This window comes from Peromyscus californicus, unplaced genomic scaffold, assembly GCF_007827085.1.
Source record: "Peromyscus californicus insignis strain IS unplaced genomic scaffold, ASM782708v3 Scaffold_8__1_contigs__length_139910024, whole genome shotgun sequence".
Taxonomy (NCBI): Eukaryota; Metazoa; Chordata; class Mammalia; order Rodentia; family Cricetidae; genus Peromyscus; species Peromyscus californicus.
The window spans coordinates 26,718,924-26,744,258 of record NW_026294606.1 but is presented as its reverse complement, the minus strand read 5'-3'; the positions used below and the strand labels follow the sequence as shown (position 1 = coordinate 26,744,258).

The 25,335-nt window shown below is 49.3% G+C and overlaps 1 protein-coding gene across 6 annotated transcripts in view; it reads left to right on the top strand.

Moving 5' to 3' along the window:
* The window catches only part of Rreb1 (ras responsive element binding protein 1), a 187,308-nt gene extending 181,836 nt beyond the window's left edge, over nt 1-5,472 (top strand). For all 6 annotated transcript variants that reach the window (XM_052728322.1, XM_052728323.1, XM_052728324.1 and 3 more), the window contains 2 exons: nt 170-973; nt 2,138-5,472. In XM_052728322.1, the coding sequence (XP_052584282.1) occupies nt 170-973; nt 2,138-2,616 (1,283 nt within the window). In that variant the 3' untranslated portion in view covers nt 2,617-5,472. The remainder of the gene's footprint in view (nt 1-169; nt 974-2,137) is intronic.
* Nucleotides 5,473-25,335: the final 19,863 nt, after the last annotated feature.

Sequence of the window (25,335 nt, the reverse complement as noted above, 5' to 3'; positions counted from 1 at the left end):
CTGCTTAACTGGGAATGTGAAGGCTGGTTTGGTCCTTCTTGCCACTCCAGGTTCAAAAAGTGTCCAGGTTGCCAGGGTGGGTCCAGCCAAGTCCCAGTAGAGCCCTTGAAAAGGACATTCTCAGTGTCACCTCATCTGAACCCCTTCCCTGCTCTGCTTGTTTACACAGACAGCCAGTCAGACACAGACCCTTTGACCACGCCAGCTGAGGTGCTGGATCTTACAGCACGGGAGAAAGAGCAGCCGCCAGCAGAGGGAGCCGTGGAGCTCAGCCCAGCTACCCAGGACCTCACTGATACAGAGGCCAAAGTAGAGGCAGCCCCTCCTGAGAAGGAGGAAGAAAAGGGGACAGAGGAGAACCCAGAGCCAGAGGAAGAGTGTGGCTTGGGAGAGGGCACCGGGGATGCAGATGCCCTGGAGGAAGACACAGCCAGCAACCAGAGCCTGGATCTGGACTTTGCCAGCAAGCTGATGGACTTCAAGCTGGCCGAGAGCGAGGCAGGCACCGTGGACAGCCAAGGCACAGCCCAGCAGGACCAGAAGCATACCTGTGATACCTGTGGAAAGAACTTCAAGTTCCTGGGCACCCTGAGCCGCCACAGGAGGGCACACAGCTGCCAGCAGACCAAGGAGGAGATGGAGATGCCTTTGCCGGAGAACGAGAGCGCGGGCAGAGCAGCCGAGGGGCCCTCGCCTTCCCCCGAGCCTGAGGAGAAGCCTGCCGAATCCCCAGCGATCGATCCAACCCCAGGAACCAGGGAGGCCTCAGTGGAGAAGCAGAATGAAGAGACAGAGGGTCCCTCCGATGGGGAGGGCACAACCGAGAAGAGGGGTGACGGCGACAAGAGACCAAAGACGGACTCCCCCAAAAGCATGGCCAGTAAGGCGGACAAGAGGAAGAAGGTCTGCAGTGTGTGCAACAAGCGCTTCTGGTCCCTGCAGGACCTCACTCGGCACATGAGGTCACACACAGGTATGAGAGACCAGCCCCAGCCTTCCAGGAGAGGCCATCCAGAGTCTAACTGGAAGTCAGTTCCAGAGGCCATTGAGAAAGCTGGCTGGGTTGCAGGGTCGTCCTTTGAGCTGGGGAAAGTGGGGCTCTTAAGGAGTTGTCTCCTTGGCCCTGAGTGGCCCAGACCTTCTGCAGGACAGGGCATGGTCCTCTGCAGTGCTGTGTTGGAAAACACTGTTTTCCTCAGCCGCTCGGCTCCAGTCTTGTCCTATAGATAGGGATGGCTGCCCTGTCCACGGGCTTCTAGAACAAGAACAGCGGGCACATGTCCCATCCCATGTAGCCCTAAGCCAGATCCTAAGAAGGACACGGGGGAATATATGCCATGGAAGTCAGGTGCTGGCCTGGTCTGTGTTGTGAAGATCCCATGTGTCCTCCATGAATAGGTGGGTGGGACTGTTCTTTTCTTGGCCTTCTAGCAGCCAACCTGATGGATGAGGACGCACTCCTCTGCTAGCTGCCACATGGGCACATCCTTGTCCCTTGTGGCTCTTAGCCTGCCACCTGTAGGGCTGGTGCTGCAATGTCCAAAGAAGGTCCTGTTATTTTGCCAGAGAGGGGGCGGGAGGAGGGAGGGAGGGAGGGAGAAGAGAGGAGAGGAGAGACCTGGGTAGAAAGAACCGTGAAGCCAAAAGATAGAAACATCCTTCCTCCACCATCCCTCAAAGAGAGCACCCTTGTCCAGATCTCACACTCCATGCTCCCGACCACAAGCGGCCTTGGCACTGTCATGGGCCCTACATGATACCTTGTTCTGGCCAGAGATGTTCTCAGCTGTGGCAGCTTGATTTGTAAACTATCAGAGGAAAGCCCAGCTACACCTTGTGCCTTGAGTGAGGGGCTGTTGCTGGCCCTGCAGACAGGCCTGGGCGAGGACCATTCAGTCCTTCTGCAGGACTCTTTGCTTCTGGGATTCTTTGACAATCAGACTTAGGTTGAGAGGAACAGGAGGAAGAATGTGACCCCTAGTCTTGCCAGTTTGGACAAATAAGAGAGCTTTTCCTGAGCAGCGAGGTTTATTTAGTTTATTTACTTCTGGATGCTGCATTCGTGTAGAGCAGGGAGCTGGGAACCAGTGGCCTTTATGCTAATGGACATCTCATTTTTCCTTCTCTTGGTGCTTAGGGGAAAGGCCGTACAAGTGTCAGACTTGTGAGAGAACCTTCACCTTGAAGCACAGCCTCGTTCGACACCAGCGGATCCACCAGAAAGCCAGGCACAGCAAGCACCATGGGAAAGACAGTGACAAGGACGAGCGGGCTGAGGAGGACAGTGAGGACGAGTCCACCCACAGTGCTAACAACCCTGTCTCGGAGAACGAGGCCGACGCGGCTCCGAGTACCAGCAACCACGTGGCCATCACCAGGAGCCGGAAAGAGAACTTGGCCAGTTCGGGGAAGGATTGTAGCCAGGAGGAGAGGGCTGCAGCAGAACAGGCAGCTGAGCCTGGCCACAGCACCCCCAAGCAGCAGGCGTCTCCAGGTGAAACAGACCCCGAGAGCCCAGCAGCCCTCGTGCAGGACTTGTTGGAGCTGTGCGCCAAGAGGCCCGCTCCCATCCTGGCAGCCCCCGACAGTGCCTCGCAGCTCCTGGGGGTGGAGTGACAGCTTGTCCCGTCCCCGTCAGCACACAGACAAAGCTAGCAGAGCCTCCCCAGTAGAGATTCCACAAGATTTTCTCAGTGTCCTTCAGCTGTCTGGAGAGAGAGAGAGAGAGGAAAGAGGGCAAGAGAGAGAGAGGCAATGCAGCCAACCAGCTCGTGCCATAGCCTTACTCAGTGCGCATGCTCCCGGCCCCAGTACGGCGGCCTCCAGTGCCTTAACTACTTATGGGTCCTCCCATGTCATTGTGGGTGTGACAAACCCCCCCCCCCAGTGGCGTTTTAACAAAACAAATATTTTAATGAGTTGTTGGGAGTATCTCTTCATTTAAGCATTAACATTACCTTTTGTATTGGTGTGTTTGAGCTTGTTTTTGTGAACCTGTGATAGTACTGTTTGTTCTGTGAGCTGGAAACAGAAGAAGAAAGCCTAACCTAACCCTTGGATCCCCGTAGCCAATAACTGGAAGAAAATGATGTGAATTTCATGTACATGACCGAAGGGAAGAGGGTGGGAGGCTGATTTCTAAGCTAGACCTTTTTCTCTGGGTCACCTGGTGGAGGAGCCATGGATGTGGTCGATGCAGAGTTCCAGTGTGGTGTGAGCCAAAGCCAGGAAAGATTCTAGCTTCAACCTCACGTGTCTCCACTTTCTCCGTGTTAGAAATGGTTACTGTTCAAATTTTTAATTTACAGAAAAGAATGGCCTCCTCAACAGCGTAACCTATGGAGGACATACCTGGATGTCATATATTGATTTTCCCTTCTCCCATTCGATATATGTTATTAATATTATTATTGTTATTATTATTATTATTAGTTCATCAGTTTGCTGGGCTCTGCATTCAGCAGAAACAAATGGGCAATATTTGTCCTGGGAGACCTGCACTGCCGCCTGGTCCCCGCATAACGTGTGCCTGAAGCTTTTGCTGGCACATCAGTGATGGTCCTTCTACTGTACTCAGACAAGCCTTTCTTCCGTGACTGTAGAAGCCAGCGGGGCCAGGAGTGGTCGGTCCTCCAAGCATGGCCCAGGAGTGGCTCAGAGAGGACCAGGATGCACGTGTCCAGGCCACACCTGGGGCACCTCGGAGTCAGCGTGCCAGGCATCCCAGTCTGCCTGCTGAGCCGGGCCCCAGCCTTCCCCCAGCTGTGCTACTGTCGTTTGAAAAGCAATGAGATACTACTGCTGGTAATGACCTGAACTGCGTGGGCAAAGTTTAGAGGAGAGGGCTGTCTTCCTGCACCTTCCTGCAGTGTGGGGTCGCTGCTTGGAGAGAGCGCTTTTCACTTCCTAACTGCCCCATCCCCCAGTGCACAAAGGCAAGGTTCTTTTTATTCCTGAGTGTTCTATACAGGCAGTAGATGTCCTTCATTAGCAAAAAAACAAAACAAACAAACAAAAATGCTCCTACTGTAGCTGACCTCTGTTCAGCACCCTGTCCTTTAGCAGAGACCGAGGATGCCTGAGCCACACTGCTACTAGAGCCCTGTGCTTGTCCCTTGCCTGCAGAGCCTCGAGACTTCCTTAGGGGAGGTCTCCCTCTGCTCCACTTCTTCCCCTCACCCTGTGGCTCCATCTGCTCCTCTGGCTCTGAGACATGCGTACCCTTTTGTCCACCAGTTTCTAGTGGCTAAAATCCAACCACCCTGACTTCAATGGGAGATAGATATTCTAGAGATGATGAAAAGTGATATTTGCATATGAAAAAATGTTGAGGTATATATGATTTTTTTTAACTGTATTAGGGATGTATGAACCAGTTTAAAATTGAGATTTTATTTACTGTAGAGAGAAATCAGAACCAATGACCCCATGGTCTTCTAAGTTAAAGCCAGCTCCTGCATCCCTTAGTTGTTGTTTATTATTATTACAATTGTTATTTTCATTGTTATTATTTGGGGTTTCTTGTGTTTTGTTTTTCTTTGCAACTCTCCACACTAAACTAATGATACTGTGGGGAGAAGCCATGACTGAACTCTACGCTGCGGTAAGATGTACCAGGGAATGGTTCCCAGCAGCGGTCGTAGCCAGGGCTGCAGCTCGCAATAATCACTATTGATTTAAAGCTTTATGTAGTCTGATCGATTCCTTCCTAGTCAATAAGGTCTTGCCACATTTTATTAGTGAGATTGAGAGATGTATTACTTGGTCGTCCTGCCCGCCTTCCTCCCGCCATATTAAACTGTGAAATTTGTGATTTGTTGAAACGCTGGGTGAATCATAGCTTAGTTTGCATGTCCAGCTAACTTGTTTCTAGACATTTTGTTTGATTCTCTTTCTCCTCAGGGCTTTTACAAATATATATATATATTATATATGTATATATATATATGGATTGTCTGAAAAAATTTTGAGGTGCAAATTTTTTCTTGGTTATTTTGTTGTTGTTTTGTTTTTGTTTTGTTTTTGTTTTTCTCTTTAATGGACACAATGCTGAGATTCAATCACTACATAAATACCTGGCTGTGAAAGCAAACAAAGAGGCCCAATGGGGCTGTTTTCCCGGCAGCTCTGGGGACGCCTCCGTGAGTCGGATGCCGATTTCAGATAGCTCATCCTGCGTTCGCCTCTTTCTTCTCTCTTTCCTCAAGAAGTTGATCCTGATGATTTCAGCCCATGCATTAAACAGGAAACAATAATAACTGTAGAATTCATATTTTTCTAAAGGGAACTTACAAACTGCTGCTACATGTCATATACAAAACTGGTTTATGCCACACGAACAGAATCACAAGTTTGGTTTTGGTACTTTTGTTCCTCTTTGTACTCAATTGTATAGAACTTCCAAATTCAGAATGAAAAGAAAGCTGTTCTGTATCAAACCATCTAAGCAATAAATGTTATATTTAAAAAATGGCGCGTGGCCAGCCTGTGAGTTCCTCCAAACTGCAGCCCATTCAGGGCCGGTCTTAGTTGTCGGGCATCATGGGGCTGTCAAGGGTTAATTCCCAACCAATGATGCCCGAAGAAGCCTGGGTGCCTAGGCAACATCTTTAAAAGACAGTTGGGACTGGGGAGACGGCCCAGTCAGTAAAGAGCCCAACACAAAAGAGTTGAGGACCTGAGTTCAGATCCCCAGAACCCATGGAAGAGCTGTGTGTGTGTGTGTGTGTGTGTGTGTGTGTGTGTGTGTGTGTGTGTGTCTAACTCAGGGTAGGGTGGGTGTTAATACAAAGACAAACAGATCCCTGGAACTCCCTGGGCAGCTAATCCAGTCAGATTGGTGATCTTGGGTTTACTGAAACATCCTGCTTCAAAAACTAAGGTGGAGGGCTGGCACAATGGCCCAGTGGGTAAAGGCACCCAAAACCTGACAGCCTGAGACTGATCCTTAGGACCCACCTGGTAGACGGACAGAGGACTCTCAGACAAAAAACAAACTGGAGGGGTTGGGGATTTAGCTCAGTGGTAGAGCGCTTACCTAGCAAGCACAAGGCCCTGGGTTCGGTCCTCAGCTTCGGGGGAGGGGGTAGGGAGATGTCTTTATAAAAAAACAAAACAGACTGGAGCAAAACACATAAAATGAATAAATTTTTCAAAAATCAGAAAACCTTTCATTAATAAAAGGCTGTTGGGGGCTGGAGAGATGGCTCAGAGGTTAAGAGCACTGACTGCTCTTCCAGAGGTCCTGAGTTCAATTCCCAGCAACCACATGGTGGCTCACAGCCATCTGTAATGAGATCTGATGCCCTCTTCTGGCCTGCAGGCATACATGCAGGCAGAACACTATACATAATAAATAAATCTTTAGAAATAAATGAAAGTAAGTTGGCTGCAGTTAAGAGGTTCTGTCTTGAGAATGTGGATGGGGAATGTCAGCAGCTGTGGTGAGATTTCATAGGCCAGATGGGGTCACCTGATGGACAGTAGAGATGGCTGGAGCTGGGGTGGCTCACACAGCCAGGTCTGTTTTCCTATGCAGTCGTAACTACTAAGGAGAATGCCTGGCCTTTCTTCCCTAACTCATTTGTAAGGGACTGAGTTAGCATGGTGTAGAGCAGTGTTTCTCAACCTGTGGGTCTCACCTCTTTAACAGGGGTCGCCAAAGACCATCAGTAAACACAGATACTTACATTATGCCTTATAACTATGGCAAAAAAAGTCATGAAGGAACAATGAAAATAATTTTTATCGTTGTGGGGGAGGAGGGGATCACCACAACATGAACTGTATTAAAGGGTGGCAGCATTAGGAAGGCTGAGAATTCTGGTAAGCTGAAATCTTAGTGGTGCAGATTTTAGTGAGCCTAGCCATGGGACAGGAGTCCCAGGGTTTAAAGACAGCTGGTCAAACCCATGTGTTTGTGAAGAACCCTGTATCTTCTCACTGGGGATTAGCCTCCAGGCCATGGTGGTGCACACCTTTAATCCCAGCACTCAAGAGGCAGAGACAAGCAGATCCCTGTGAGTTCAAGGCCAGCCTAGTCTACAGAATGAGTTCTGGGACAATCAGGACTGCTACACAGAGAAACTCTGTCTTGGCGGGGTGGGGGGGAGCAAACCTAGAAGAAACCGATTTGTGGGAAAACTAATTATAGATTATGATATAAAGTCATTGACAATGCTATTTTAAGTTCCAGATCACAGCATGGCAGGAGGAACGGGGTCTCTAAGCCTTCTCAGGCTCCTCTGTTGGCTCCAACAACTGGCTTTGATGAGATACCAATAAGGATCCTAACATGTCCCACAGGGCTAGACAGATGGCTCAGCAGTTAAAATTCTGGTGATGATCATCACATACAAGCAACTTAGCAGCACAGCCTCCAGCCTCTCCAGCTGGATGGAAGGGCACTGCCAACCACTGAGTTATGTGTCTGGCACCTGTAAACATGGACTCAGTGCCCGGGTGCATTGGACTGCAGCTGGCATTCTATTTGCTTTCTGCTGATGTGATAAACACCATGACCAAAAGCAACTTGGGGAGGAAAGGGTTGATTCAGCTTAGAACTCACTCTTAGATCACAGTCTATTATGAAGGGAAGTCGGGGCAGGAAGTGGAGACCATGGAGGAATGCTCTTTGCTGCCTTGCTCCCCCTGGCTTGTTCAGTCTGCTTTCTTATACACCCAGGACCACCTGCCTAGGGATGTCACCACCCACAGCGTTCCCCCTGACTGGGAGGGACACTACGAAAACCACACAGAAGAAACCTGACTTCTTTGCAACTTAAGTTCTAACAGGGAAAAGTGACAGTAAAGGAAGTAGATGAGGAAAATAAAGATGTGAGTTCAAGGGGAGAAGGAACCGGGATGGGGCAGGGATGGTCGGCTCCGAGGAAGGCGCCCATGCAGATGTCTGTGGAGGGACAGAGGAAGGCCTTTGGGCCACAAGCCCTGCAGGAAGCCAGGGAGACAAGTAGAATGAACAAGGACTGGGGTAGGTGGAGTGACAAGGACACCCTGAGAAGAGGTGGGGTTTTGTTTATTATTAACACAGCTTCTCACTATGTATCCCTGGCTAGCCTGAAACTCACTCTGTAGACCAGGCTGGCCTCAAACTCAGAGATCTGCCTGTCTGTGCCTCCTGAGTGCTGGGACTAGAGGCATGCGCAGCCACACCTGGCAAAGAGAAGGGCAGGGTTAAGGACTTCAGGAGAGTCCCCAGGACTAGATGATAAGCCAGGTCCTGGGTGAGTGCTCCCGGGCGGTCAAGGACAGACACATGCTTGCTCTGTGGGCCAGGGGTTAGCTTTGAAGAGAGCTCCCCCACCCCGCCCCCATGACAAATGATCTTGAGAGAAATATATTGTGCCTAAGAGCCCATTTCCAGGAAGTGGCTGAGGGATGTGGGAGACTTGCTGCTCTTCTGGGCTGAGTCCCAAAGAAGCCCAGTCTCCTGCCCCACAGGGACTCTTGAGTCTAGCCCACCACCCTCATGCCATCCTTTCCCTCTTTCCAGACTACTGCCAGGTCAGCTGCCCACCTGTCCTGAAGACCACAAAGGCACAGAGATTCCAGACACCCGGAATGGTGACCAAGTAGTGAGACTGTTCCCTGAGGACGTAGCGAGACAGGCATCACAGTTAGACCTGTGGGGCCGTCCTGCGCAGAAGGGAAACCTTGGATCTGAGGTCCAGACGTCAGGCCTGGGTGGTTCAGCCTGAGAAAGATATCTTTCCTTTCATCTCTGTTGCAGTGCTTTTACAGTGTCTAAAAGCAACAGGGAGGGAAGGCCTTATTTGGCTTATACTTCCAAGTCACAGTCCACCCCTCGAGGGAAGTCAGAACAGGATCTTGAAGAAGAAAACAAGGAGGCATGCTGCTCTCTGACTTGCTCGAAAGGTCATGCATAGCTAGCTTTGTGGTTCAATCCAGGACCACCTGCCAAGGGAATGGTGTCACCCACAGTAGGCTGGGTCCTCCTGTATTAATTATCAGTCAAGACCGTCCCCACAGACATGCCCACAGGTCCGTCTGAGCTAGGCAATCCTTCACTTGAAACTCGACTCCCTTCTCAGCTGACTCTAGACTGTGTAAAGTTGACAGTTAAAACCAACAAGGACAGTGACCGTGATGATCTGCTAGATGTGTGTGACCACTCAAAGACCCTCCCTTCACTTTGATGGCCATTACCCAGTGTTGGGATCCTGCTCTCACTCTTCTGAGTCTAATGTCTTACATCATCGGGGGCGTGGGTGGCTGCATCCCCGCCTTAAAAAGCCGGACACGGACCCCCACCCCTTCTTTCTGTTTCCTCTCTGCTCTCTGCTCTGCTCCCCGCATCCCTCCCCTGCCAGGCCTGGCTTCTCCCTCCTATCCCCTCTTCTTTCTAATAAAGCCCATTCTAACTCTGGCAGCCATGGCCTGTGACTTTTTCACCGACCAGCCAGCACCATTCATCCTTTCACCCAGGACATGGATGAGTGCACAAAAGGAGCCAGCCATGAGCACCAAGTCCAACGTAGTAACCATCTGTGCTGATCTCCCACACTTGGCCCTCAGGAATCTTGAAATAAGAGTGATGGCACCCGCCTTTAATCTCAGCACAAATCGAGTTCCCGGACAGCCAAGGATACACAGGGAAACTCTCAAAAAAAAAAAAAAAACAACAAAAAAATGTTGTTAATCCTGGACTTCATGAAAAGAAATTGACTTGAAGGAAGAAATGTGTCTAGTCAATGGTAAGCCAGTGTCCGACCTTGACTTGCTGGGTTTCAAGGACGGTGCTTGTGTTAGTGAGCTTTCTGAGGTTGGCAGCTTGTGAGAGGAGGTTTATTTGGGTGTGTGGTTCCAGAGACATGGGTCCATAGTTGCTTAGCCCTTGACCTACTTCGCTTTCTGTTGCTGTGATAAACACCGGGACCAAAACCGACATGGGAGAGGAAAGAAAGAGTTAATTTCATCTCACAGGTTACAGTCCATTCTCAGAGAAGCCAGGGCAGGAACTCATGGCAGGAACTGAGTAGAAATCATGGAGGAATGCTACTGTGGTAGTTTGAAAGAAAATGGCACCAAAGGGCACTATTAGGAGGTGTGGCTTTGTTGGAGTAGGTGTGGTCTTGTTGGAGGAAGTGTGTCACTGTGGACATGGGCTTTGAGGTCTCTTTTGCTCAACCTTCGCTCATTGTGACTCAGAGACCATTTCCTGTTGCCTGCAAGATGTAGGACCCTCAGCTACTTCTCCAGCACCATGTCTGCCTGCACACCGCCGTGTCCTACCATGATGATAATGGACCTCTGAAACTGTAAGCTGCCGCCTTAATTAAATGTTTTCCCTTATAAGAGTTGCCATGGTCATGGTGTCTCTCCACGGCGATAGCTACTGACTGGCTTCCTTTCAAGCTCATGTTCAATTACCCTACAAGCTCAGGACTACCTGCCTTGGGATAGTACTGCCCACAGTAGACTGAGCCCTCCTACATCAACCAACAATCAAGAAAACACCCCACAAACATGCTCACAGGCCAATCTGAGGGAACCAATTACTCAGCTGAGGATCCCTCTTCCTAGATGTGTTAAGTTGGTAACTAAGATTAACCATCAAAAGCCTGGTGCTTTGGCTCTGCGGTGAGGCACCACCACAGCCCTGGTGCTTTGGCTCTGCGGTGAGGCACCATCACAGCAGAGGCTTACAAAGGCTCCTGCTCAGTGCTAGAAAGAGTTGGGAAGAGGCTTGGATTTCACAGGCCCCCTGCAGAACACACCTCCAAAGACTAACTGCCTCCCCCCAGGTCTCACCCCTTAAAGATTCCACCACCACCCCTATCATGGTGTAGGCTGACAATCAAGCTTTCAAGGCATGGACCTGTGAAGGACATTTACTCAAACCACAGCAAGGTGACCATCAGCCCCTCTATGTTCTGAGAACTTGGACTCAATCTGGGCTGTCCTGATGCCTCCGTTTGTCACAGCCTCTATTCTTCCTGGAATTCGCTTTAAGGAGTAATAGCCTCTTGCCACTAATCAAGTGAGGGGCTTGAGGTATTGCTCAATAATGGAGCACTTACTTATTCAGCATCCCTCAAATATGTGTAAATAGCATTTGGTTTGTGTGTGATTAAATGTATCAAATAAACTCTTCTAATCTTGCTTTTTGTTGTGTTTTGTTTCGTTTTGTTTTGTTTTCAAGACAGGGTTTCTCTGTGTAGATCTGTCTATCTTGGAACTCTCTCTATAGACCAGGCTGGCCTCGAACTCAGAGATCCACCTGTCTCTGCCTCTCCAGTGCTAGGTTTAAAGGTATGTGCCACCACTGCCCAGCCAGCCTGGCTATTTTTAAGTGTACAACTCAGAGACATCAAGTCCAGCACATTGTTGTGTACCCATCACCACCATCCATCCTCCTAGAGCGAAGCCCTGCCTGCACTCGTTAACACTACCTCCCATTTCCCCACCTCCCATAACCACCTCCACTCTGCTTCCTCTCTCTATGAATATTGCTCCTTAGATAACTCACACAAGCGAAAAGTGTATTTCAAAAACACATTTACTGAGGGCTTGATTTGTGGGAGGTCAGGTGAGGGACATGCCTCTCAAAATTTGTGTCCAGGAAGCGGATATGGATTAAACAGCACTGGGTACAGAGATGCTGAGCCTCCGGGCTTCCTGGTGAAGACACAGCCAATTGTCTGCCCCTGCTGATTAAGGTGGTGTGGGGGTTGATATTGAGGAGCAACTTGACAGGGTGTAGAACCTCCTAGGAGACAAACCTCTGGATGTCTGAGAGAGGGTCTAGTTCACATTAAGTGAGCAAGAAAAACCACCCTCGCCGGGCGGTGGTGGCGCACGCCTTTAATCCCAGCACTCGGGAGGCAGAGCCAGGCGGATCTCTGTGAGTTCGAGGCCAGCCTGGGCTACCAAGTGAGTTCCAGGAAAGGCGCAAAGCTACACAGAGAAACCCTGTCTCGAAAAACCAAAAAAAAAAAAAAAAAACCACCCTAGCTATGGGCAGCATCATTCCATGGGTGGGGGTCCCTGTCTGGATAAAAGGGAGAAAAGATGAACCTTTCACCTCTCTCTGCTTCCTGACCACAGCTACCATGTGACCTGCTCACGGCCTCAGGCTTCTACCATGACTTCTCCACCGTGATGGACTGCCCCTTAAAATGGGAACCAAGCAAACCCATCCTTAACTCACTCATCAGAACAGTGAGAAATGTAACTTGTTGCGGAGTATTAGTTTAAGATGTGTTACATTCGTTTATGCTGTGGAATATTTGTTTAATGATGCAAAGATGTGTTGCATTCTTGTATGTTGCATTTGTTTAACTCCGTGAAGCTGTGTTATTGTGCCTGTCAAAAACACCTGGTGGTCTAATAAAGAACTGAATGGCCAATAGTGAGGCGGGAGAAAGGATAGGTGGGGCTGGCAGGCAGAGAGGATAAATAGGAAGGGAAATCTAGAAAAGGGAAGAGGAGCAAGAAAAGGAGGAGAGGAAGATGCCAGGGGCCAGCCACCAGCCACCAGCCACCAGCCACACAACCAGTCACAGGGTAAGAAGGAAAGAAAGATATATAGAATAAAGAAAGGTAAAAAGCCCTGAGGCAAAATGTAGTTAAAGAGAAACAGGATAATTTAAGTTAGAAAAGCTGGCTAGAAACAAGCCAAACTAAGGCCGGGCATTCATAAGTAAGAATAACTCTTTGTATATTTATTTGGGAGCTGGGTGATGGGCCCCCAAAAAGTAAAGGGAAAAAAAAAAACTACAGTAACTTATACAGATGGGTGGAGAAATGGGCAAGAGCTGGGTCTACAATGTCAAGCTGGATGCACGTAGGTCCCAGCTCTGCCTCTGATCAGTGGCTCTGTGCCCTGGTCTCTCCTTCCTAAGAATGTAACAGTAATAGCTGCCTCCTGGGATTATTGCATGGATTATATAAGTTACTATATATGAAGAGAATATTCACAGCTCTCATTGACATCACTGTAGTAACCATGAAGGGAGCAGACAGGACTTCCAGGCCACACATGGATTCCACAGATACTGGAGGAGCTTATGAGAGACTCAGGCCAGGCCAGTCAAGGCTTCCTCTACCTTTCTCCTTGGTTTCTCCGTGCTCAGGATCCAGGCACCTTCCAGTTCAAAGCACTGCCACACTCAGAACTTTTCTGTAGCCGGGATGCTTGTCACATGTCCTCACTCCAGGAGGTGGGAGGGGAATACCTTCTAACCTTCCTCCACACACACACCCCCTCCCCCCTCCCCCGCCCGTTCTGCGTCGGAGCCTCATCCGCAGGAGAGCTGGCCTGTGTAGATCACCCAGGACAAGGCCAGCCCTAACTGTCTGGTTCCCCAGGGTCTGGCTGAGGACTGAGAGCACCCATGTTCCTTGGAGCTCGTCAGAATGAGTACATCAGGCCTACCTAGACCTGCTGGATAATAGCCCTGTTTTAATAAAACGCCAGGGAGTCCATAAGTGTATTAAAATTAGTGAGGCTCAGGTCTAGAGCAGAAAGTTTGGTTCAGAAGAGAAATCAAGTAACCTAACCAGCTGCACCGAGCTCTTAATAGACTCCGTCTGTGTTAGCCAGTTCTTCCATTACTATAACAAAATACCCAATTCTGTAAATTATAAATCTCTAAGTTATAAAACGTTATCACCAACTGAGAAAAGAAGAAAGGGCTGAAGCGTCTGCTCAGCAGTTGGGAGTGTTTGTCCCTCTTGCAGAGGACCTGGGTTAGATTCCCAGCACCCACATGGGGGCTTACAACTGTAACTCCACTTCCGGGGAGCTGATGCCCTCTTCTGACCTCTGTGGGCACCAGGCATGCACATGGTGCCCACAGACATACACGCAGGCAAAGCACTCATGCATGTAAAATAAAATAAATAAATCTAAAACAAGACAAAACCTTAAAAAAAAAAAAAAAAAAAAAAAAAAAAAAGGAAAAGAGTAACCAGGCATGATAGTGCAGGCCTAGAATCCCACCACCTGGGAGGCTAAGGTAGGAGGATCTGAAGTTCAAGGCCAGCTTGGGTTTATTGCGCAGCAAGAAGTCAACAAAAACAAGAGTGGAGTCTGTTGGCGTTCACAGTTTCAGAGGTTTCTGGCCAGGGTCAGTTGACCTCTTGCTAACTGTGGCTGAGGAAGCCGCTCACCTCACAGCCATCAGGAAGCAAAGAGAAGGCTGGCCAGTGTCCCTGTAGCCTCTTCAAGGGTATGTGCCCAGCTCACTTCCCCCCACTGGTCCTGCTCCTTAGACAGGAGGACCTGTCTTCCAGGAGCGTCACATGCTAGGAACCAAGTCTTTAACTCGGAAGCCTTGGGGAGAAACTCCAGGTCCAGATAATGGCAGCCTCCGAGGTGGAGAGTATGAAATCTGGCTGTAGATTTACAGTGAGGCTCTGAGCCACGCTCCGGCCTCAGTTGCTGGCAGACCTAGCCATCGCGTCATCACACAAGCCACCCTGGAGTCCTGGGCTTTATATTAGTTGCTTTTCTGTTGAGGCAATAAAACACCATGACCAAGAGGCTGGAGAGATGGTTCAGTGGTTAAAAGTCAGTTTCAATTGTTAACACCCACATGGCAGCTCACAACCGTCTATAATTCCAGTTCCAGGGGATCCGACACCCATGGCAAAACACCAATGCACATAATAAAAATAAACTTTTTTAAAAGTCAAAACAGTAATATTTAGTCAGGTGGTGGTGGCGGCTCATGCCTTTAATCCCAGCACTCGGGAGGCAGAGCCAGGCGAATCTCTGTGAGTTCGAGGCCAGCCTGGTCTACAGAGTGAGTTCCAGGACGGACTCCAAAGCTACAGAGAAACTGTCTCCAACAACAACAAAAACCCACCATGACCAAGGCAGCTTATGGGGGGGAGGAGGGATTTGACTTGGGCTTATGGTTCAAGAGGGATATGAATCTCTCATGGTGGAGGGGCATGGCAGCATGCAACTGAAGCAGCAGCTGAGTGCTCAAATCCTGAACCACAAGCTTGACACAGAGGGTAAACTGCAAGAAAGGAGAGGTCTTCAGCTCTCAAAGCTGCCCCCGTCACATACTTCCTCTAGCAAGGCCACACCTCCTAAACTTCTCCAAACTGCCAGAGGGTTCAAACGCCAGAGCCTATGGGAGACATTCTCATTCCAACCACTATAGGGGTCCTGACATTTGCCACGCCCAGCAGCTGCCTGCCAGCCCCACGTGGTACCAGTACATGGGCCTCAAGCTACTGGGGCCCCTCCCTTGCCATGACCAACTTCCAAGGAGGCCGGGAAGAAGAACGACAGGGTTTATTTTAAACCTATAATTGAAGGTTGCGTGTTAACAACAACAAACAGTGGCCTCTAAGCCCAGGCTGCCAAAGTTGGTGTCCTAAATAAGGAACAAGCTCCTTTCCCGTTTTACTTTCAGAGGAAGAAAGCTGAAGCCGACTGGAGGAGTGGCCTGCCCGGCTGTGGCTGTGGGCTGTCCTGAGTCTTGCCTGCATCCTGCAGGAATTAACAACATGGTGGTGGCTAGGGCCCAGGCTCCCAGATGGGGAGGGATGGCGAGTAGAACTGCTCACAGCCCTGCTTCCCACAAGGACCCCACACAGCGCTCTCCCATGAATATTAGATCTACTCTGCATGAAAACGTTAGGAGTTTCAGGGAAATGGGAAGGGGGGAAAATCAATGAGAACTGAATGCAGTCACATGTGATGGTGCACGGCTTTAATCCCAGCACTGGGGAGGCAGAGGAAGGAAGCTCTGTGAGTTCACGACTAGCCTGGTCTACATAGGGAGTTCCAGCGTAGTCAGTGCTATAGAGAGAGACTCTATCTCAAGAAACCCAAACCAACTAAACAGCAAACCTAAATGCAGTTGTCTACCTTCCCACCACTTTGCATGCACTGTGTGGTGCTATTTTAGGGTGGTACAACACCCTGCCCCACCCTGCTCTCAGACTCATCCCCAGGACTTTGTACATGGTGCTTTTGTGTCTTGCCTTCAACCTCAGTCCAATGAGCTGAGAAGAAATAAAACCATTTCCCGCCGGGCGGTGGTGGCACATGCCTTTAATCCCAGTACTCAGGAGGCAGAGGTAGGTGGATCTCTGTGAGTTTGAGGCCAGCCTGATCTACAGAGCTAGTCCAGGACAGGCTCCAAAGCTACACAGAGAAACCCTGTCTCGAAAAAACCAAAACCAACCAACCAACCAAACAAACAAAAAACCCTTTCCCTTCAGAGCAGGGGTGAAGGGTGAGATGAGTAGCCCAAGTCTGCCTTGCTAGGATGAAACTGCCCACCAGACACAAGGCTCAGCACATGTGGGGTGTGAGGTGTCCAGGACAGGAGGATCGATCTGTCCCCACCCAAAGGGCAGTGACTGAAAACGAGGAACACATAGCTCCTGTGAACTCTGGAGACAGATGTGATGTGGCACCCTCTCAGTACCCCAAGGCCGATGGTGACGTCCCATTCTCTCATTGCGTCACAAGTGACCTACTTGTGATGTAAGGTAGGGCTCTGTAGTGATGGCTCACACCTGCTATGTTGGGATGGAATATCCAGAAATGTCTTTTCCCTCCTACCAGGAAACTCAGGGACAGCACACACATGTTCAGACACTGTCAGACAACTCCCTAGGCTGCTTGTTTGAAAACCCATTTCAGACCTGCTGATACAGGATTTCAGGCAAGAGAACCTAGCCATGAAATTCTCATGGTTCTGGAGCTTGGGAAAGTCTGCAAGCCACAACTCTAGAAGCTGAAAACTGCCCAGGACTCTGTTCCCGTGATCTCTCTCTGTATCAGTAGGGGTTGTCTCCAGGATACCAACATTGGAAAATGATCAAGACTTCTCTATAAAATGGCATCACAGGGCCTAAAGAGATGGCTCAGTAGTTAAAAGCACTGGTTGCTGTTTTAGAGGATCAGGGGTCAATTCCCAGCATCCACATGGTGGTTCCCAATTAGAGTTCCAGAGGGTAAGATGTCCTCATCTTGAATCCTCATCTGGCCTCCAAAGGCACCAAGCATGCATGTGATACACAGTCATATACACAGGCAAAACATTCATTACTACTACTACTAATTTATTACTATTATTTAAATGACATCATGTTTGCACAGAACTTGTGCACATCTTCCCATAATTTCTACATTTCTGTTTATATAATTTGTATGCACACATGTGTGAACATGACATGGTGTCATGGTGTGCATGTGGAGGTCAGAGGTTAACTGGCAAGAGTTGGTTCTCTCTTTTCATCATGCTGACCTTAGAAATCTTTTTTTTTTTTTTTTTTGGTTTTTCGAGACAGGGTTTCTCTGTGTAGCTTTGTGCCTTTCCTGGAACTCACTCTGTAGCCCAGGCTGGCCTCGAACTCACAGAGATCCACCTGGCTCTGCCTCCCGAGTGCTGGGATTAAAGGCATGCGCCACCACCGCCTGACTAGAAATCTTCTTGATAGCAGGTGCTGTTACCTGCTGAGAATACAAAGTAACTGCTGTGAGAAGAGTTGTTTAGTACATTTGTTGGTAAACTGCACCAAAAATGTTAGTAAACTGGTTGCAAAAGGTGAGTTTTGCAACTCTGTGGGTTTGGTGTCCTGACTACCTGGGGAGTCAGGCAACACCTGAAGCTGTGTAGCACAGCTGTGATGGCTAAAACTGCAAGGAAACAGTTCAGCCCTGGAGGGCGAGGTATCCCGGACACCTCGAGCTGCTCAGAACAACAGCTCTGCCTTGAAGGTGTCCCGGACAACTGGAGCTGTTTAGCTCAGCTCTGACAGCTGGGACTGCAAAGAAACAGCCCAACTCTGGAAGGGAAATTTTTCTGACTTCTCGGGAGAGTCGGGCCTGGAGCTGCTTCAGCAGGGAAGGGTATCCTGACTCTTCGGGAAAGTCAAGCTATACCTGGTGTGATGGGGGATGGTCTCCCTGCAGGATACAGCAATCCTGCTCCTCTCCTGGAGAGCCGTAATCTCCAGCTCAGTGTTACCAGCTCTCTCTTGCTCAGTCCACTATGGGACATCTTAGCAAGGTTCTTCTGTTAAGCTCCCCCTTGCTCAATCCACTATGGGATGTCTTAGCAAGGTTCTTCTGTTCAGCTCCCCCTTGCTCAATCCACTATGGGATGTCTTAGCAAGGTTCTTCTGTTCAGCTCCCCCTTGCTCAATCCACTATGGGATGTCTTAGCAAGGTTCTTCTGTTCAGCTCCCCCTTGCTCAATCCACTATGGGGTGTCCCAGCAAGGTTCTTTTGTGTACCAGTGAATGAAGGTCTTCACCCAAAACTCTTTTGAGAAAGAGATTTATTTGGGAAGGAGGAATCCAGTAGAGTAGCTGCCTCTACCAGGGTGGGGAGAACAGCTCACAACTGACCAGGCAGGGCGTTTTATATAGGATATCCAGGGGGCAGAGTCAACTGTGATTGGTTAGTTTTTTTCTGCCCAGGGATTGGCCAGTTTTGTGGGCAAGGGGCAGAGATGGCCCTGATTTCAGGGTTAAACTGTGTTTCTCTCACTGGCCTTATCTGAACCATCCTTCCCTAATTCTGGGCTCCAGGGTCAGGGTGGGTTTCTTTAGCCAGCCCCTTTTCCCTGCAACATTGTTTAAGGACTAACGACAAGAAAGAAAAAAATCTGCTGTATCGTCAACACAGACAATATTTTAAAACATCTGCGTTCCTATCTGCCTCAATTACATCTAGGGATGTGGACCACAGAGATTCAGGATGGGTACCTATCGTCACCCCCCAGGCCCATGCTAAAGCAGATTCGATGCAGACCTTTGACTCTGGGGCATTGCTTTGGCTGGAATAGCTCTCTGAGATCTGGGGACAATGCCAGCTCTTCCACAAACAACATCTGGCCTCTCCCCCAGCCTGTACAGGTATTCTGTGTGTCAACTCCGTGGGGTCACCCCACCTCTGGATCAGCTTCCAATCCTTCCGGAGAGAACTTCCAAGCAATTGTGACTGGGCTCAACCTTGGTGCTCAGTCTGGGAGCAGGGGCCTCCCAAATACTGCCATGGTCCTACCTCCTGTCTGGAACTTTGAGGCATGCTGCTCCTGACACCTACATGTTCCTCAGCCAGATCTGGTGATGAAATGTGTGAGACTTGGTTCAAAACAGTGGGGAAAGAGTTTTCATCTTTGTTTGTGTTCTCTAGAGTCCTAGTTTTCATCCAGGCACAGTCTTAGCTATACAGGGAGCTGAGGCAGGAGGATGGCTTCAGCCCACAAGTTTCAGACCTCCTGTGCAACCCAGCAATACTTCCATCTTAAAACAAAACAGAAAACAGAGTCCTGATTATCTTAATTTGCTAAGGTCACGTGCCATGGTGATGCCGTGGGCAAGTGCCTGGTGCAGGCCTGGGTGGCTCACTTCCAGAATCAACATGGAACCCAATCCCAACCTTCCATACCTACATCCACACCCAGGCCGCCACCTGAAGGCGGGGTGGGAGGTGGTTGGCGTGCAAGGTTGGGGTCACAAGCAATCCAGAATCTGCTCAGAGAGCCGGGACCACACGGGCCCTGGAGTTGTAAGCCCTCTGTGCATACATCTGTCCTGCAGAATCCACTCACTAACCCAGTTCAGAGAGAACCCAATGAGGATGTCAAGATGACGCCTCCAAGCACAGGCTACTTACTGCCCAGCCCAAGGCTCTTGGGGCAGCCATGAGGTCACACGGCATGAAGCTGGCTCTGTCCTCTGCCTGGAGCACTCCTTCTAAGGATCTTTAGCCCTGTCTGGTCTCATTGACAATAAGGTGATGCACTTCTGTCCCTGAGATCCTCACCTACCCACACCCAGAAAACCTTCTCTTCCTTTCCACTCTGGTGGCTGTGGCCCTGCCTATCTTCTGCGCCTGGATATCAGTGTCTTTGGGGACTCTTATTTGCTGTCCCTGGGTCTGCATAAGGCTGTGTGTGAGGCTCTCCTGAAAGGGCTATCTGGTGTCATAAACAGAATGGTGAGGCTCTGTTGGGCTGGCACTCACAGCTGGGTCTGATCTCTACCACACACTGTCCCTAAGCTCTCAGTACTCAAGGGGCCAGGCCTACAAACAACCTTCCCATCCTTGCCTTGCCCTTGCTCCATAGAATATTCCAAATCCTTCCTGCTTCCCTCCATCTCCTAGCTCCACATCTCACCCATTTCATTCAAGTCCTGATTCTTCCCAGTGTTCAAGAAGCAGAGACAAGTGGATCTCTGTGAGTTCAAAGCCAGCCTGGTTTACACAGTGAGTTCAGTGAAACCCTGTCAAACCTAAATTAATTAATTAATCATTTTTGTTTTTAAAAGTCTTGACTCTCAGGGGTTTGCATTCTGCTGGAGAAAAGTTGGAGTGAAATTGTGAGAAGTGGAATCTATCAGAGGGTCTCTGTGACTCCACAGGAAGAAAAAACATAAAAGGAGAGATGTGGGAAATGACATCAAAGACGAAAACACTTGTGTGTGTGTGCGTGCGTGTGTGTGTGTGTGTGTGTGTGTGTGTATGTGTGTGTGTGTTGCACACATGTGTGTGAGCCTGAGTGTGTGGGTATGTGTGACCATATACTCAAGTGTGGAGGTCAGAGACTGACATGTCTCCATCTATTGACCGCAGCTTACTCTCTCTGAGACAGGGTCTCTCACTGGAAAGCTCAGATTGGCTAGACTGGCTGGCCAGTGAGCCCATGCCCTAGGTTACAGGATCAGGACCCCATACCCAGTTGCTTTTCATGGGTACAGGGGATCTGAACTCAGGTCTTTATAATTACACAGCAACACTTCCCACTGAGCCATCTGCCCAGACCCCAACGTAGGCATTTTAGCTGACACTAAGTATGTCATGCCAAAATTTCCTGTTATGTGTGTACAATCTTTTTAAAATGTTTGGGCCTGGCAAGATGGCTCAGTGAATTACGAGACTTTTTGCCAAGCCTGATAAGCTGGATTTGATTTTCAGAACCCACATGGTAAAAGAAACAACTCCTGCAAGTTGTACTCTGACTTCCATATGCACACTGGTAGGTGAACACACACACACACAAACACACACACACACACACAAACACACACACACATACACACACACACAAACACACACACACACACACACACACACACACACACACACACACACACACACCCTGACTAAATAAGTATAGTAGTAAAAATTTTTTTAATGTCTTCTTGAGGGCAAAGGTGTGTGTGTATGTGTGTGTGTGTGTGTGTGTGTGTGTGTGTGTGTGTTTGTGTGTATGTGTGTGTGTGTGTGTGTGTGTGTGTGTGTGTGTGTGTGTGTGTGTGTTTGCAGATTGGCTTCTTGTAGAAGAGCTTTAAAATGACCCTCAGAGAAGAGCAGGAGCCTGCAGGTGACAAGAAGCAAAAGGCTCTTGGCCCACCAGGTATGAGGTCAGCAGGAGACCTGAGAGCTGAGCTTGGGATGGGGACATGGTGGTGGTTAAGCCTGCCTATCCCTTCATTTGCAAAGCACCAATACACACAGACGCTGAGCTGGGCTTGGGAGGAAAGTCAAGGGAGTGAACAGACCCGCAGCAGGTCAGGAGGGACAAGAAGTGGCAAGAGATGCTGATGTGAGAAGGACAGAGATGCTCTTCAATGAGGTGGCAAGCACAGTGCACCAAGGATAGTCAGAGGTGACAGGCAGGACGCGCAGACCAAGTTCATGGAGAAAGCCATCTGGGAGGACTTCGGGAGTCGCATCTGCACCTGCTGCAGACAGCCATGGAAGGTTCTTGAGCACAGCAGTTAGCACAGGGGCTAACTGAGTTCTCGAAATTATGCAAGCTAGCTGTATTAATTTGGGTTCTCTAGACAACCTAGATGACAAGGCTGGAGTCATCCAACAATGGCTGTCCTACACTGGAAAGGCAGAGAAGCCAGTAGTGGTACCCAAACCATGGGACTGGATGCCTCCACAGTCCCACCATGGCTCTGACAAGGCCTGGGGGATTTCTAGAGAGCTGCTGGTCTTCAGGCCACGTGGGAAGCCCCAAAAGCCTGGTTCTAATATCAGCAAAGGAATCAGCAGTAGCAGCAATAGGGTAGTTGAACAGGCAAACATGAAGATTTCCTTCTTCCATGTCCTTTTATCTGGGCTGCCATCAGAAGGTGCTGCCCACCGTTAGGGTGAGTCTTCCCACTTCAAACAATCAGATCAAGAAAATTCCTCAGTGGAGCTCCAGCAGCTTGCCTGTTGGTTGATCCTAGCTCCAGTCAAAATGACAGCCAGGATTAGACATTACATTGGCTTAGGCAAGAGGGAGTCAGGCTGGAACAGAACAGCGCTAAGAGGAGAATGGCATGCTCAAACACATCACTGCCTGGATGAAAAACATAAAGATGAGAGCTAAGTCAACACATTAGTGTTGTAATTTGGGGCTGGGAGAGATGAGACCATGATAAGTCAAAGAAACCTTAGTTGATGGATCATGAGATTGCAGGTTCTGTCTTAGTTGAGGCACCTAAGTGAGGCTTGGTTAGCAAATGAGGAAAATCTGAATCAGGCCAGCTCTGATACAGATGAGAATGTGTCAGCCTATGTCATGAGAGTCCATGTGTCAACCTACATCATGGGAGTCCATGTGTCAAGCTATGTCATGGGAGTCCAGAGAGTGGCCTTACATGCAAACAGATCCAGGCACTCTGGGGCCAGCTCCAGAGCCTAGCTGCCACACTCCTCCGGCTTTCCTCCCTCCCTGTTCTTTCATTACCAGCAGGTCCCCAGTACAGCATCGATGGTGGCCCCACCAGGTCACTTTGATACTGAATTAGCTGAGCAAACCAAGAAGCTTGTTCTGCTGAGAGATCAGGGCCTCTTCTTCCTGCCCAGTCTGAACCAGGGACCCATGTCACAAGCCATTCATGTAGCATATGAGCCAGATATCACTCACTGCCTGGAAAGGCCATAAGAGAGGGACAGAATAGTCACTTCTCTCAGTCTCCAAATTATAACATTGGTATGTTGACTGAGTCTTGATCTTAGTTATTTTTCTTTCCCTAAGAGATGGTTCCCGGGACTCAGTCCTCAGAAGAGTGGCCCCCAGTGTAGTAGGACAGGCCCATAGGGTTGAGGAAATGGGCTCAGACCAGTTGCCAAGGCATGCACATAATGTACTCCTTATGAGCCAACCTGGAGTCTGCCTGAGGGCCTAGCAACAGGCACTGTCAGAGTTCCTAGTTGCTGTCAGAGTTCCTGATTGTGCAGAGTCTGCCTGAGGGCCTAGCTACAGTCACTGTCAGAGTTCCTAGTTGCTGTCAGAGTTCTTGATTTGTGGAGTCTGCCTGAAGGCCTAACAACAGATGCTGTCAAGAGTTCCTGGTCACTATCAGAGGTCCTAGTCGCTGTCAGAGTTCCTGATTGTGCCCAACCAATGAGGGACAACCCCACAGACTGGGCGCTGGGAGGAGGGTATAGAAGGCCTTCCCTGTTATTGAATGAAGGAGTTCTCTATTTACCTTCAATGGACTCCCAAGGGAGCCCTTAGAATCCAAGCAACCCCCCAATATGTTACTAGGAAGTGATACAAAGGAGGTAGACCCCAGAATTGAAATTGGATCCCAGGAAGATGATCTCCAGGAAGCAATCCTTGAGAGGAAGTGACCACCAGAAGGTAGTCCCCAGGAAGGTTATCATTAGGTGGATGGTCCGCAAGAAAACTTGGCAGTGTAACCAGGAAGGAGACGATCGTTCCCTGCAAGTCCTCTAGGTGGTTCAACTGAGACCTAGGCAGCTCCTGAGAGCCATAGCCAGGAGTGAGTCAGATGAAGTAGTTAAGTGGAAAGTGCTGGAAGAGAGGTCCTTTCAAAGGAGATGGCTGGGGGCCACTATGATGGCTCAGTGCGTGTGGGTACCTGCCATCAAGTCTGACGAGCTGATTCCAGGAACCCACACGGGGAAAGGAAACAATGGATTCCCACCAAATTGTCCTTTGTCCTTCATACATAAGCTCTGGTATGTAAGTAAATTCCCCCAAACACAAAATATTTTTAAACGGAATAATTCTTTTTAATCAAGAGGTAACTAACAATGTCTATTATCATCTTCCAGATGATTATGGGGAAAGGATGTAAAGTCTCCCCAACATAACCTATCTAAGTACTTCTATCCATTTCTCAAAATGATCACTTATGGGCTGGGGAGAGGGCTCAGGTGTGCGGACACCAAGGTTAACAAGCTGACCTCTTGGATCCACATGGAGGAAGGAGAGACCGGCCCCCACAGGTTGTCCTCTGACGTCCCCCCGCTTGCTTGAGGTGGCACATGCATGCACACAATAAGTGTAGACAAAAGAAAGTCCATCTCTTCTAATGAGGCACGACTGCACAGGTCTGTAATCTAAGCACTCAGGAGCTTGAAGCAGGATTGAGAATTTTAGGTCACCCTGGACCACCACAGTGAGACCCTCAAGACAAAAAAGGTTGATCACCAGCAGGAATGATGTATCACTCTTGTGATGTGAATTTTTCTTTTTCTAAAAGGGAAACGGGCAATGGGAAAGCCCCCATTGCAATTTGGGCTGCGGTCTGCTGTGGTGATGCTGCTGACGTCCTCAGTCGGCTCTTTTTGGAATTACATCCCATCCAGTAGACGCTGGTGCAGTTCTCCTCTTCTCCATTAGGTGGTGTGAGCCCTTCATCACAAGTCAGATTCAGGAGAGGGAAGGTACCCAGCAGGTGTTCAAGGATCACTGACCTGCTTTTGCCCCAATAATCATACCATCTGTTGGGTCCTGAGTTCAAACTTTGGTGTTCATTTGAGATGAGTCTTGCTATGTTGCCGACTTTGGCCTCTAACTCCTGAGCTCAAGCATTACCTAATACTTCAAACGGTACCATCCAGGCTTCTGAGTTTAATATCTTACTAGCACTAGAGAATGGCTCCTCAAGAACCAGTTCAGAATCCTAAAAACTGAAGGGCTTCCTGTGTACTCAAGAGCTTGGAAGGTGCAAATATGTGCATCTGAATCCAAGATAAAGTGGACCACGAAGTTAGGAAAGACAAGTGAGGTGCTGGTAGCCCTGCTGAGATCCAGCAGCACCCCATCTCCCCAGGGGTTCTGATTTTTTTGTTTTTTTGGACAGGATTTCTCCATGTTCCAGCTTTCACTGTCCTGGAACTCACTTCGTAGACCAGCCTGGCCTGGAACTCAGATATCTGCCTGCCTCCACCTCCGGAGTGCTGGGATCACAGGCCTGTACCATCACCGCCCGGCTCTTTTTTCTTTTTTAATGCATGCTCTTGAGCCAGCTCTCTGAAATTCCAGAGTTTGACTGAGACAGGTGCTGTAGGGGGAGGGGCTGTTTCCAGAGGATTCAGATGCACTCGGGTCACTG